This window comes from Chamaea fasciata, unplaced genomic scaffold (assembly GCF_029207755.1).
Source record: "Chamaea fasciata isolate MVZ Bird 193981 ecotype frontalis unplaced genomic scaffold, bChaFas1.0.hap1 SCAF_23, whole genome shotgun sequence".
Taxonomy (NCBI): Eukaryota; Metazoa; Chordata; class Aves; order Passeriformes; family Sylviidae; genus Chamaea; species Chamaea fasciata.
This window is the reverse complement of record NW_027094108.1, coordinates 7,598,895-7,611,837: the sequence shown is the minus strand read 5'-3', so window position 1 is coordinate 7,611,837 and position 12,943 is coordinate 7,598,895. Positions and strand designations below refer to the sequence as shown.

The 12,943-nt window shown below is 50.2% G+C and overlaps 1 protein-coding gene across 1 annotated transcript in view; it reads right to left on the bottom strand.

Moving 5' to 3' along the window:
• Positions 1–536: 536 nt before the first annotated feature.
• Positions 537–12,943, bottom strand: part of SLC2A1 (solute carrier family 2 member 1) — a 13,715-nt gene continuing 1,308 nt past the window's right edge. Inside the window, exons 2-11 of the mRNA XM_066202916.1 lie at positions 8,711–8,803; positions 5,286–5,446; positions 4,908–5,148; positions 4,407–4,569; positions 4,140–4,327; positions 3,945–4,049; positions 3,745–3,846; positions 3,308–3,511; positions 2,089–2,282; positions 537–1,394 (exon numbers count right to left, since the gene is read on the bottom strand). Coding sequence (XP_066059013.1) covers positions 1,280–1,394; positions 2,089–2,282; positions 3,308–3,511; positions 3,745–3,846; positions 3,945–4,049; positions 4,140–4,327; positions 4,407–4,569; positions 4,908–5,148; positions 5,286–5,446; positions 8,711–8,803 — 1,566 coding nt within the window. The 3' untranslated portion in view covers positions 537–1,279. The remainder of the gene's footprint in view (positions 1,395–2,088; positions 2,283–3,307; positions 3,512–3,744; positions 3,847–3,944; positions 4,050–4,139; positions 4,328–4,406; positions 4,570–4,907; positions 5,149–5,285; positions 5,447–8,710; positions 8,804–12,943) is intronic.

The following is a 12,943-nucleotide window of genomic DNA, read 5'->3' as shown; positions in this document are numbered from 1 at the left end:
AGACACTACAAGAGCGATTACCTACAACAGCCATGCCCAGTGTGTGCCCTGCAGGCCAAAGAGCTGCTTCAATAAATAGAAAAAAGCCTGAAGTGACCAAGATCAGCATTTCTTTGCCTGAAAGTGTTCAGGCTTGCAGTTCTTGGCACCCTCTCAGCTGAAGGGAAAAAAACAAATCCGCAGAGTAGCAGCAACCTTTTTCCCTCCCTTCCCTTGCTCAGGTGCTCATGGCATGACCAAGGCTCTGTCCTGGGCAAGGGGAACAGGTTTGGGACCCACAGGGCAGGACAGCTCCAGCCGGGTCCCACCGTTCCTGCCCCCCCCTCCCCCTCCCTCTCGCCTCCTTGATCCCAGCCCAGGCAATTAAAATCTGGTTGTATACCCAGAGCAGGGTGAGTCATTTTGCAACCAGGTGAGTCATTCCCGTAGTGGAAAAGCTTTGCAGGGACACGCACTCCCAGACCACCCCCCCCCCACTACCCCGGCAGGGCAGGGAAAGTCTGGCTCTAAAAAATAAAGGCACAGGACACCGGGGCTGGGTGGCTGCTCACAATCTCCTTTATTGTTCACACCACACACCTGCCCCTTGGCACTTCACTGCAGGGATTTGCTTAAAAAACCACACGCGCGCACACACACACACACACCCACACACACACCCCAGCCTGGAATGGCTGTGCTACAACCAGCTGAGAACGGGCATTTTTAAACTATTTATTTTACTCCCTCCCCCCTTTATTTTCTTTCACGTGTCGTCAAGTGTCATCTTTTCCAAACCAAATAAAATTTTTAAAAGATACTATTAAAAAAATCAACAAAACAAAAACAAAAACCAAAAAAAAAAAAAAAAAAACACACAAACAACCAACCACAAACCAAAAAAACAACCCTGCCTGTGGCTTTGGGAATGTGCCAGGAGCTCCCACACCAGCTGCAATCAGGGAAATGTTTTCTTTTGTGTGTGTTCTTCAGTTTTCTTTGAAAAGGACAGTATTTCTCGTGTATTTTTTTTAATAAACTACAGCCTGAAATTCAGTGCAATAGATACAACTACAGTGCAGAACTATACAAAAGTCATCCTAACCATATACAAGCTTTTTTTCTTAGTTGCTATAGAAACTATAACCTTTTTCTGTACCTTTTGTATGCATTATACATTGTGAATATACTCCAAGAATATTTACAGTACTTGGCTTGTCAAATCAGAAATGCTATAACTTAAATGTCTACTATTAACAACCATTGAACAAAAATATATATAATATAAATATCTTCCAGTCTATACACAGAGCAGGAAACGGCTGTATCCATGCGGTGCTGGATTTTGGTGAGTCCCGGGATGGGGGTGGTGATGGAGGGGGATGTTGTCGTGTGCGGCTGCCGCTGGCGCTTCACTGTCGGGCAAATATTGCCGAGATTAATCCCAAAATTTAACAAGAACACATCCCCCCTCTCCCATTTTCCCCTCCCAGCTGGAATTCAGGTGAAAGGAGAGGAGCCTGCGACAATGGATTGACCTTTCCAACTGATCCATCCGGACGGCTCCGTCCTCCACGCTGCCCTGGGCGGGAGGTCCCCGTCCACGAACCCACCGTGGGGCTTGAAATCAAGGAGACTTTTAAAAATGACTCATTTTCTTGGTAGCTTTTTCTTTTTTTTTAAATATTAGATTTAGTCAATTTATGTGATTTTTTCCTCTATGATTAGAACGTTAAAAAATAAGTTTCCAGCTTTTTAAAAACTTCTTCTACGTGATTCTCCATTAAATAACTATCGCGTCGTTAATAAAAAACAGGGAATTGCCCTCCTGCTGGAGAGGGCTGTGTGGCTGGGTTTTAAAACACCTATTGCTTTTGAAATCTTGGACGCGAAAACAGCTAAAAAATAAAATAAAATAAAATTCATTCCTAGCAGGAAAAAAAAAAATAATAAAATAGATCAGTCTGTCCCCAGTAAACCACTGGGGGAGGCTGGAGAAGGGGCGTCGGAGCCAGAACCCCCCCACTCCCTCCTGCCTGGGGTCTGTACAAAGTGTTTTAAAAAGTCCCCCTGGATTCAGGGGGTGGTGGCACCGGGGGTCCAGGTTACACCTGCGAGTCGGCACCCAGGCTGTGGAACTCGTCTGGGGTCTTGTCGCTCTGGCCACCCCCGCTCTGCCGGAAGCCTGAGGCAATCTCATCAAAGGTCCGGCCTTTGGTCTCCGGCACCTTGAAGTAGGTGAAGATGAAGAAGAGCACGAGCAGCACCGTGAAGATGATGAAGACGTAGGAGCCGCAGAGTTGCTGGGATTGAAGGGAAAGGGGGAGGTGAGCACATGGTCACAGAATCATGAGGTTGTTGAGGTTGGAAATGCCCACCAAGATTGACTCCAACCACCAACCCAGCACTGCCAGGTTGACCCCTAACCCACGCCCACAAGTGCCACATCCACGTTTTTGAGCAATTCGAGTGATGGCGATTCCACCACCTCCCTGACCACCCTTTCCATGAAGAAATTTTCCCAATATCCAATCTAAACCTGCCTCTGCAGAGCCTGGGGCTGTCTCTTCTCATCCTGTCCCTTGTTCCCTGGGAGCAAAGCCTGACCCCCCTGGCTGCACCCTTCTGTAAGGGAGTTGTGCAGAGCCAGAAGGTCCGCCCATGAGACTCCTTTCCTCCAGGTTGAGCCCCTTTCCCAGCTCCCTCAGCTGCTCCAGCCCCTTCCCCAGCTCCATTCCCATCTCTGGACACAGTGATGGGCCATGGCTGAAGAACCAGCTGGTACCACCCTGCCCACACCTTGCTATGGCCATCCAAGACCCAGATTCTCCTTTTCAAGGAACATCTCAAGTTCACAAGGAACTCTGAGTTGAGTTCCTGCTCCAGCTCCAAGTCCTTCTTCCCAAGGGATCTTAACCCAACCAAACCACCTCAGCCCTTTTAGGGCTCAAGGATGTAGCCCTAGCATTCAACAATGGGATCCAGCAGCAGGATTTGGCACCAAGATCTGACACCAAGACTCCACACCAAAATCCGGCAATGAGATCTGGCACCAGGAACCAGCAACTAGAACCAGGATGTGGATTTGGCAGCAGGATCCAGCAATGGGATCCTGCACTGGAGTCTGGCAGTGGGATCCAGCATCAGGATCTGGCTAGACACTGTTTCCATCCCTGATCCAGAATCAGGATCTGGATCCACCCTGAACCAACACAGTCTGAGAGGCTGGGACTGAGACTCCTCTGGATTGCTGGGATGCCCTGGGACTCCCAGATTCCTGTGTTCCCTGTCACATCACCCACTCCCCCAGTATTCCAGCCATGATTACCGCAATGTACTGGAAGCCCATTCCCACGATGAAGTTGGAGGTCCAGTTGGAGAGCCCAGCCACGGCGAAAGCAGCAGGACGGGGGCCTTGGCTGAACAGCTCCGCCACGATGAACCACGGGATGGGGCCTGGGCCAATCTCAAAGAAGGCCACAAACCCAAAGATGGCCACAATGCTGAGGTAGGACATCCAGGGCATTTGGTCCTAGGCCAAAGGAGAGGGAGAAGGTCAGTGCTGTGAAGGGGACACAGCACCTGGACACCTCAGCTGGTGCTGGCAGAGGAGCCATGAGCAGGAAACTGGAATTGTGGGAGCTCAGGAGAGATGTGACAATGGGGACTGAGTGCTCAGCCATCACCTCAAGCAGGAATAAAGTCCTTCCTCCTCTCTAACCATCACTCCTCAACTTCCTCCCTCCCAGCCTCCCCAGCACTCACCAGCAGCGTGAGGGCGATGGTCATGAGAATGGCACATCCAGCCATCCCTGCCAGCCCAATGAGGTGCAAGGTCCTGCGCCCAGCTCGCTCCACCACGAACAGCTGTGGGATGGACATGATCCATTAGCACCTCCTCAGCTTGCAGGAAGGGCCCCTTGTCCCACCTTCCCTGGAAAGACCCTGGGGGGCTCAAAACTCACTGAGACCACCGTGAAGGCTGTGTTCACCACGCCAGAGCCAATGGTGGCGTAGACAGGCTGCTCCACCCCCGACTTCTCGAAGATGCTGGTGGAGTAGTAGAAGACCTACAAAGGGCAGGGAGTTGGCACAGGTCAGGTACTGGAGCTCTAGGTGAACCAAGCTGACCCCGGCATTCAGACCGCACCCAGACTCACCGCGTTGATCCCTGAGAGCTGCTGGGAGAGCTGCAGGACAATGGCAATGAGGATGGGCTGGCGGTACATGGGCGAGCGAAACAGCTCCATGATGGTGACTTTCTTCTCCCTCATCATCTGCCGGCTCTCCTCCTTCATCTCCTGCAGGTCACTGCTCACATCCGTCGTGCCTCGCAGCTTCTTGAGGACTGAGAGGGAGAGGTGGCATCAGGAGATGGCAAAGACTCTCCAGAGTGCCAAGATGGGCCCTGCAGAGGAGGTACTCACCACTCTTGGCTTTGTTCTCCTCATTGCGGTTGATGAGCAGGAACCGGGGGCTCTCAGGGGCGAATGGCAGGATGATGCACTGCAGCAGGGCAGGAACGAAGATGAAGCCCAGCAGCAGTGGCCAGAGAGAATCGTTTCCCATGATCAAGTCCAAACCAAACACCTAAGGAGGAGGAGAGGGATTGAGCCACTCATCCCAGCTGGAAAAGTCCTGGTTGGACACATCTCTGCAACTCATGGTGCGCTCCAAGCTGGAACAGCCATTGGAGGGACTCCTGTGGTGCTTCCAGGTGGCCAACAGATGTTAATGTCCTGATGCTGCCCATCCCAAACCTTCAGATTCCACAGCATCCCTGCTCCTCTGAGCTCCAGCTTCACCACTCCCACCCCAGCTCCACCTGAAAGGTTTTGCAGATCCACAGCACCTCATCCTTGCAGGCCCTGATGAGTGTCAGGATCAAAAAAAGTGGGAATCCCCCCCAAACATTCTCCAGTGCTCACCTGTGCAATGAGGATGCCCAGGACAATGCCAAGCTGGTGGAAGGTCCCCAAGGCTCCCCGCAGGGCAGTAGGGGACACCTCGCCCACATACATGGGCACAAAACCCGTGGTGAGGCCAGAGTAGAGGCCGATGATGAAGCGGCCAAGGATGAGCATCTCAAAGGAGAAAGCCATCTTGGAGAAGCCCATGAGGACAGCTGACACAAAGGCAAGGATGTTGGACATCAGCATGGAATTGCGTCTGGAGAGGGATGGAGGAGAGAGGTGAGGACAATCCCAAGATCAGCCCTTGGCAGTCCTGGAATGCCAGGGTGGAGTAAGGCAGCACAACCTCCCCAGTGAGGGATCCACCAGGGATCCAGCAGGATCAGAGCTCACCTTCCAAAGCGATTTACAAAGAGCCCCACAGAGAAGGAGCCGATCATGCCCCCAACAGAGAAGATGGCAACGGAGAGGGACCAGAGCGTGGTAAGGGTGGCGGGGCTGATGGGCTCCTCGTATCGGTACAGCCACGTGCGGTTGTAGAAATCCTCAATCACCTGGAAAACAAAGAGAGAAACCAAACCACGTGTCAAACCCACCCCCACTTCAGCTGTGCCACCGGAGGGACCAGTCCCTGTGGCCACAGCAGCTCACAAGACAATGCGTCACCATTACTGGAGCCGCCGGCCAAGGCTCAGCTCCAGCCAAAGGGAGGGAACCTGCTGGGATACATGGGGGAAATGCAGCTGAACGGGTTCTGGGCTCACCCTGCCCAGAGAAGGAGAGATGGCGCTGCCAAAACTCGCCAGGCAGGCACGGGGAGGTCACACTGCCCCCCAGGGCAGGGCAGGAGCCAGCAATGCACCAGCCCCATGGAGGAAGGGGAGGAACACAAGGTAGTTCCCATCCCCTTGGATACTCCTGGAGTTGGATTTCCAGGTTTTTTTCCCCCAAGAATTCCATAACACACAATCTCTGCCATGGTTCTGCTGGATCGTGATGCCAACACCCAACACAGGCCTTGGTCTGAAACACCAAGGACAGCCTGATCTGTGAATTTTAGGTGGTTTTACATTAATTGTGTATATTTTTATATACAAAACATATACACTTGTATACAAAATATATACATTTATATACATTTTGTATACTTTCGATGTATTTTTAAAGCCAGCCCATCACTGGTAGCTTCACCAAGTTCCTGTCCCTGCCCATGGCTGGGAAATGGTCTAAATGACCCTCCAAAGGTTCCTTCCAACCCAAATTCTACATAATACCATGATTTAAGGGTCACCCATCCCCAAACCACAATATCAAAGGGCTCCATAACACCCCACCAAGTCCAGCTGGAAGGAGCAGAAATTCCAGAGATTCCCTGCTTTGCTGGGCCTCAGGCGGCTCCAAGATTTCGCTGCTCTGAGGGGTTTCACTCCCAATTCACTATTTGCACCATTGTGCTTCACTTTCCACTTTTCCCATCAATCTAAGCCCAAACAGGAGCCCCGGCAGAGACAGCACAAGAAATACACACTGGGCTGGGTACAAGTGCCAATAGTATAATTTTTTTTCCAAGTTGTTCCTCTTCCAAAGCATGTAAACCATTAGAATTTCCATATTTAAGTGATTTTGTTCCCTCCTGTTTCACCCAGAGGTTTGGGTGCTTTTCCCAGTACTCCCAAAATAAATAATTGATGGAATTGGAGAAGTCTGAGCTGGCTCAGGCTCTCAGGTAGGCCCAGGGGGTATCTGAAAATAACATCCCCTCCTGCCCCTTCCTCCTGACATACGGGATGCTTTGAAGAACCCAATGGTTTTTTGCAGAGAAGAGGTGAAAAATGGGTTTAAAGGGAGAAAGGTGAAGAAGAAAAACTGGTTTTGCCCACTTTTCAGCTGAGCGTTGTGATGTATCCCCAACTCTGCAGCTCCATGAATCCCAATACCAGTGCATCCCAAACATGTGCCCTGATGCATCTCAATGCATCCCCATGCCAACTTCACATCTCTGTGCATCCTCATCCCAATACTTCACTCCAGTTTATCCCAGTGCATCCCCAACCTGTGCCTCAATGCATCCTAAGGCATTCCTGTCTCAGTCCTGCACCTCCATGCATTCCCATCCTGCATCCCAACTCTGTGCCCCAGTTTACCCCAATGCACCCCCATTCCAAGTCAAATGCATCCTAGTCCTGCACAGTAATATGTCCCTATCCCAATACCATGTTCTATGTGCCCCCATCCTTAAAGCTGGGATGACCCCCTGTGTCCAGCACATCCTGCTGCTCAGGACAACCCTCATCCCACCTCCCCTCGTGCTCCCACACAGAACATCCCAAATCCTTCCCCTCAACACTGGTGACTTGTCTTGCACCATGGGACTCCTCCTGGCCTGAGCCCAAGGGATTCATCCCCAAAATCATTCAGGAAAACTGGCAACACCCATCATGAGTGTCTGGATTTACTGGGGACTGCGGGCACCAGAGCTCAGTCCCACGGGAAGCTCACAGCTGATCCCTGACTATGTCACCCAGAGCAGCCAGCTGGGAGAGAATGGCGAGAAATCCTTCAGTCCATGGAAATGAAGCTCCTCCTAGGATGTGGCTCTGACCAGGGTGATGATCACAGCATTCTGTTTTCCCACAGTGCCAGAGCTTGGGAAAATGAGGGCAGATGCCAGGGAGCAGCTCCTCAGTGCAATCTCAGAGATTTCCCAGCTCCAATGGCCCAAACGCTGCTCCACTGCCCATCTCCCAAGCAGGGTGCTCAGGGCCATCCAAGAATGAACATTCCCAACATCAGACCAGCGCACATGAAGACAAGGAGGCATCAGGATATTTCAGGAAGCCTTCTGCAGCACCCGGCACCCCACAGCAGCATCACCCCACAGGTTCTGGGTGGGAGCTGCAGCCTCCAGCCACAGGAGTTAAAACCCAGGAGTCAATATTATGTAATGCAACACCTTGAATGAATTCCTGACTTTTTTCCTCTTCCCATACTGATGGGGCTTGGGGAGTTTTTCCACAGGGTCTTCTATCCCACGAGGAGTTTTCTCAATGCTTGCGGCAACATTCCAGAGGCACTCACTGGGATGGGATTAAACTCTGGCAGCTGGATTCTGCCCAGGTGGGTTAAATTCTTTAGGGTGGTGACACTCAGGGACAGCTTCAGTCCCACCAGAGCCCAAGCTGCCCCTCCACACCTTGTCCCAGCACAAGAGCTGTGCCAGTGGAACATCACAAGCACCACTTGGGAATTCTGAGCTAATTTTCCAAGTGTTTAATACCTCAAACAGCCACCAAATCTTGGAAGTAATGTTTTTCATGGACCATGAGTATCTACCAGCAGCTAGAGGATCCTGGCAGTACATGAGGGGAGGAGCCAACACCTCCTGCACTCTGTTCCACTTACAGCACTTCCCAGCCAACCCTCTCTCCTCCCAGGACATTGTGCCGGGATGCAAAACTCAGAGCAGCCACTCGGGATGACTCAAACTTTAATTAACTTCCAGACCTTCACTAAGAGCCGAGGTTAAAAGTTCCACCGGCCACACCCAGAGAGGAGCATCCTGCAGGCACTGCTGGGATTTTTCCCAACAAAAACGCCAAGCAAGTAGGAAACAAATTCTCCCGGGAAGGCTGGAGCTAAATGACTCCCTCTCAAATCCCATTACAGTCCTAAGCTGCCTAGCGGGATGTACTATTTTAGCCAGGCTGGCAGTGGAGGCTGGCTTGTTTTCAGACACAGGGTGGCGGGGGCGGGGGGGGGACGGAATTTTGCTACAGAAGAGCTGGAATTTCCCCGCAGAGGGCTCTGGGAGCACTCACCTTCTGTGGGGCGTTGATGACGCCGGTGTTGTATCCGAACTGGAGGGAACCCAGCACCGCTCCTCCCACAGCCAGCATCAGGCGAGCCGTCATCTGCCAGAAAACAGGGGAAAGGGGTTAAATCTGGGATCCCTGCAGCCCTGTCTCCCCCACCTGAGTGATACCAGGGTGCTGCACAGGATGCTGGGAAGGCAGCGGGTACAAACATTCAGAATAAAAGAGAAAACTCCCTTTTTTGGCTCTAAGGGGGAAAAATAATTACAAAAATGTCATTTTTGGGGTTAAAAAAACCTGTGGTTTGGGAGATTCCTGGAATTTCAGCCCTGGAGTGGGCCAGAGGTGTTACCAGGGCTCCAAGAGTCCCCTTGGAGGCTCCAGTGATCATCAGGCTCTGGGCAGGCCCTGGCTGCTCCTGGGGCACGGCAGAGCCTCTGCATGCTCCCGGCCAAGGATGCTCCGGGAAGCCACCACTAATACCCGTTTTCCATCAGAGCCTAATTAAGAGTCGCTGGGCAAAATCCTGGTTAGTTGGCAAAGCCTTCCTGGGCCTCTTCTTCCTCTCGTCTGAGCTGGAGCAACAATCAGAGCCTTGTTCAGGAGTGGGGTCAGGGCAGGCCAGCGCTTGGGCCACCTTCGTTAGCAGCCCAATTATCCCAGGCAGGAGATTTTCCCGGCACTAGAACCAGGATCCGACATTCCCACTTAATCAGCTTTGGGATGAGCCACGTGAAATTTATAAACCACTTAATTTGAGGCGGGGGGGCGTTTCTCCCTAAGTACTAACATGTCATCCCAAGGATGCTCCCAGGGTGTCATGGATTAATATTCCCAACGGATGAATGCCTCAGATGCCATCTAAATGAGGAGGGGTGACTCCAACTGCCTCCCCCAAAAGGATATTTTTTATATTTAAGAACCATTCTCCTCTTTCTTTTAATAAATAATGGAATTAATGCTGCTCCGTGACCTTGCCACTCTGGCCACCACCTCCCTCCGTGTGAAAGTTCCCAGGAAAAATGCAGAGGGAATGAAGCCAGGCCCGTTAATGAAACTCATTAATTAGGCTTGGCCCCAACGCAACTAATCAGGGAGGTTTTGGCACTTGGACTTGGTTGGTGCTTTGGAGTAAATCCACCCCGAGGAGAAAACACCTCCTCCGTGTTTGGGAGGGCATCAACAGGCTGGGAAGTTGGTGGTGTCCCCCCAAAAAAATACAGAAAAAGCCCCAAAAACCCCACAATTCTAATTGTGACCTTATCCATCCCCCAAAAACCTAGGATGGGAACACTGAAAGCACTGGTTGCTTGGGGAAACCTTGTTTTAAAATGAGGGATTTGAGTGGGTTTAGGGGGAATCGTGAGCTGTGGAGAAAGGAGTGATTTTCCTTTGCTTTTGGGGGATCACCCTGATTTGTTTGGGTCCCAATTTTGCCTTTTCCTGGCGAAAGGGCACCCCAGGAGCTGCCAGGCGCTCCCCTAGGTAGGGCAAGCACAGGTGAGTCATGGTTCCAGGGATGGGGATGCAGCAGCCGGATGAACTTTGCTCCAGGAAGGTTAGTGGTAACAACACCTTGATGCACCCACACCAGCCACTACCCAAAAAAAGAAAACATTAAAAAAAAAATAATTCATTGTTCTGTTTTAACAGTTGGAAAAAGGGAACTTTTCATGGGCCACAAAAAAAAAAAAAAAATTAAATTCCTGCAAAAAAACCCCTCGTATTATGATTATATTCCAGGAGTTTGAAGACATGAAAGGGTAAATCTGGCAGGAAAACTGCTTTTTGACAGCTCGTCCTGAGTAGGGTCAGGGTGAGTCAGCTCCTCCTGCTCCCTTCCCAGTTCCAAACACGCTGCCCGGCTCTGATCCGGGAGCCTTTCAGCTTGAACTTCGCCATTAAAGGCAAGTGGGGGGGGGGGGGGGGGGGGAGAGAGAAGCAGTGGGGGAATAATTAAATAAAGGGAAAAGTCGATTTTTAAGGGCAGATTTGCCCAGGCAGCTCCTGCCAAACCCACGTGGGGCTGTGGGGAGATTTTTTAACTCCTTGCAGCAAAAAGCAACTTTATCAGGAATTTTGAGACAAATTTCCTCTTATTTCCATAAGATAAACTTATTTAAGCCCAGCTAGACCCCAAACTCCTCATTTTATCCCTAATAATTCCTCGATGTTATAGGAAAGACAGATTTTTAATAGAGTTAAAGTATTTGTTTTCTTTTTAGCTGCTTCCTGCTTCCTCCCCAGCTCCAACACGGAAGCCAGGACACTCCAAGGAGGATCCGGGGGGGCGACAGGGGCACCCCCCAAACCCTAACCCTTTTTTTTTTAATCCTCCAGCCTGGAAGTACTTTGGGATACAGCCCACCTCATGGATAAAGGGAATGAATAATCCCTTTAAAAGCAAAATAATAATATTAAAATATTAATATAAAGATATTAAAAAACGGCCCCAGCAGGGAATTCCAACTTTTTTCACCCCAGCATGGAGGATTTTGGGATGCTGCTGCCTCATGAAAAAAAGGGAATTCATAATTCCTCCTAAATAATACTAAAAAAAGTGTCCCAGAAGGAAATTTCAACTTTTTTTACTCCAGAGCAGGAGGATTTGGGCAATTTTGGGATGCTGATAGTTTCATGGATCAAGTGATTTAACAATTTCTCTAAAAGCAAATTAGCAATAACATGAAAAAAACAAAGGTCCCAGGAGGACATCCCATTTTTTTTGTTACTCCAGCATGGAGGGTTTTGGGATGCTGTCTGCCCCATGGAGCAAGAAAAATTAGTAATTCCTTAAAAATCCAAATAATAGTTAAAAAAGAGAGCCCCAAGAGGGAATTTGGGGAAAATCCACATGACAAAGACACCATTAAAATGATCCATGAAGATTTAAGGAGCAGCCCAGAGTGGTCCCATCTGAGGACAGAAGCTGGTGCAGCCCCTTGCACACTCATTTGCACATTCCCAGAAGCGCGGGGACATGAATAGCACATGGATAACATAGCTGCAGCTACCTCCCAACTCAGGAAAAGCTCACACCTCCACCAAAAACCAGGAAAAGTCCACTCCAAACCCAAAGGAGGGGATTTAAAGCCAGAGAATTTGAGGGTCACACCAGCACTGTGGGGACCAGCTGGGATTTGGGCTGAGGGAGAGAACAGGGGGGATGGGAAGAAGCATTGGAGTGGTGGAATTTATTTTTTATTTATTCTTCTTCCCTACTTAAAGGTCATCCAGGGACGGCGACACAATCCCAGCCAGTTTTGCAACTGCGATCAGCATGGGAAATGTTTTTGCATGGAATGAGCTGGAAAAAACATACAGAATGTGCAACGCCCCCTGCCCCCTCCCCCCCCCCACACACATTCAGGGTTAATAATATTAATTATTAAATATAAAGGGGGGTTGGTGAGGGGAGTTTGTCCCCCATCTCCCAACCGCCAGCTGCTTCCATGAAAAATCCCATTTGTTTCCATGCAGAACACATTCTGGATGGAAGTGTCACCCATCAGCGCTGCAATAATTACCTCTACAAAAATTAATCTTTTCTAACCCAAATCCATCCAGTGGCGGGGGGTTACGGAGCTGGAAAAGCAGCGGGAACGCGCCTCCGGCTCCGATCGGGAAGCCGGGAGTTAAGTGCGTCAGATTTCTTGGGTATGAGACCAAATTTGCGTTTAATTCCTGCCCCCATCACCGCGCTGCCGGCCGGCACGTTCCGGCTCCCACCCCCAATCCCACCCCTCATCCTGGAAAACAGGGGCTGCGGCCGAGCCTGCTCGGATTGAATTCATTAAAAAACTAGGAGATAGATTGATAGATATAGATCCTTAATTTTAAGAAAATTGTGTATTTCATGCTCCAAAGGGGAGGGGGAGGAGAAGAGGGAACTGGGAGTTGTTTCCAAGGGGGGAAAATACCAAGCGGATCGTTTCCGTCACATCTTTAATTAGGATATAAAATCACGATTTGGGGGGTTAATTCCACTTCGTGCCGCCACGCAGCAATTTCCTAACACATCCCACCTCCCCCCCCCCCCCCCCGAAAAAAAAGCCAGTTGGATTTATCCAACCTTTCCCAGACGGGAATATTTGGGTGGTTTGAGATGAAGCAAATGGGGTTGATGTCAGTGACCTACTGGAATTAACTACCAGGATCGTTCTGGACTTTTTACCCCCAAATTCATTACAAATTTAACAACTCTATAAATCAGTCGATTTGGATGGAGAGGGTGTTGGG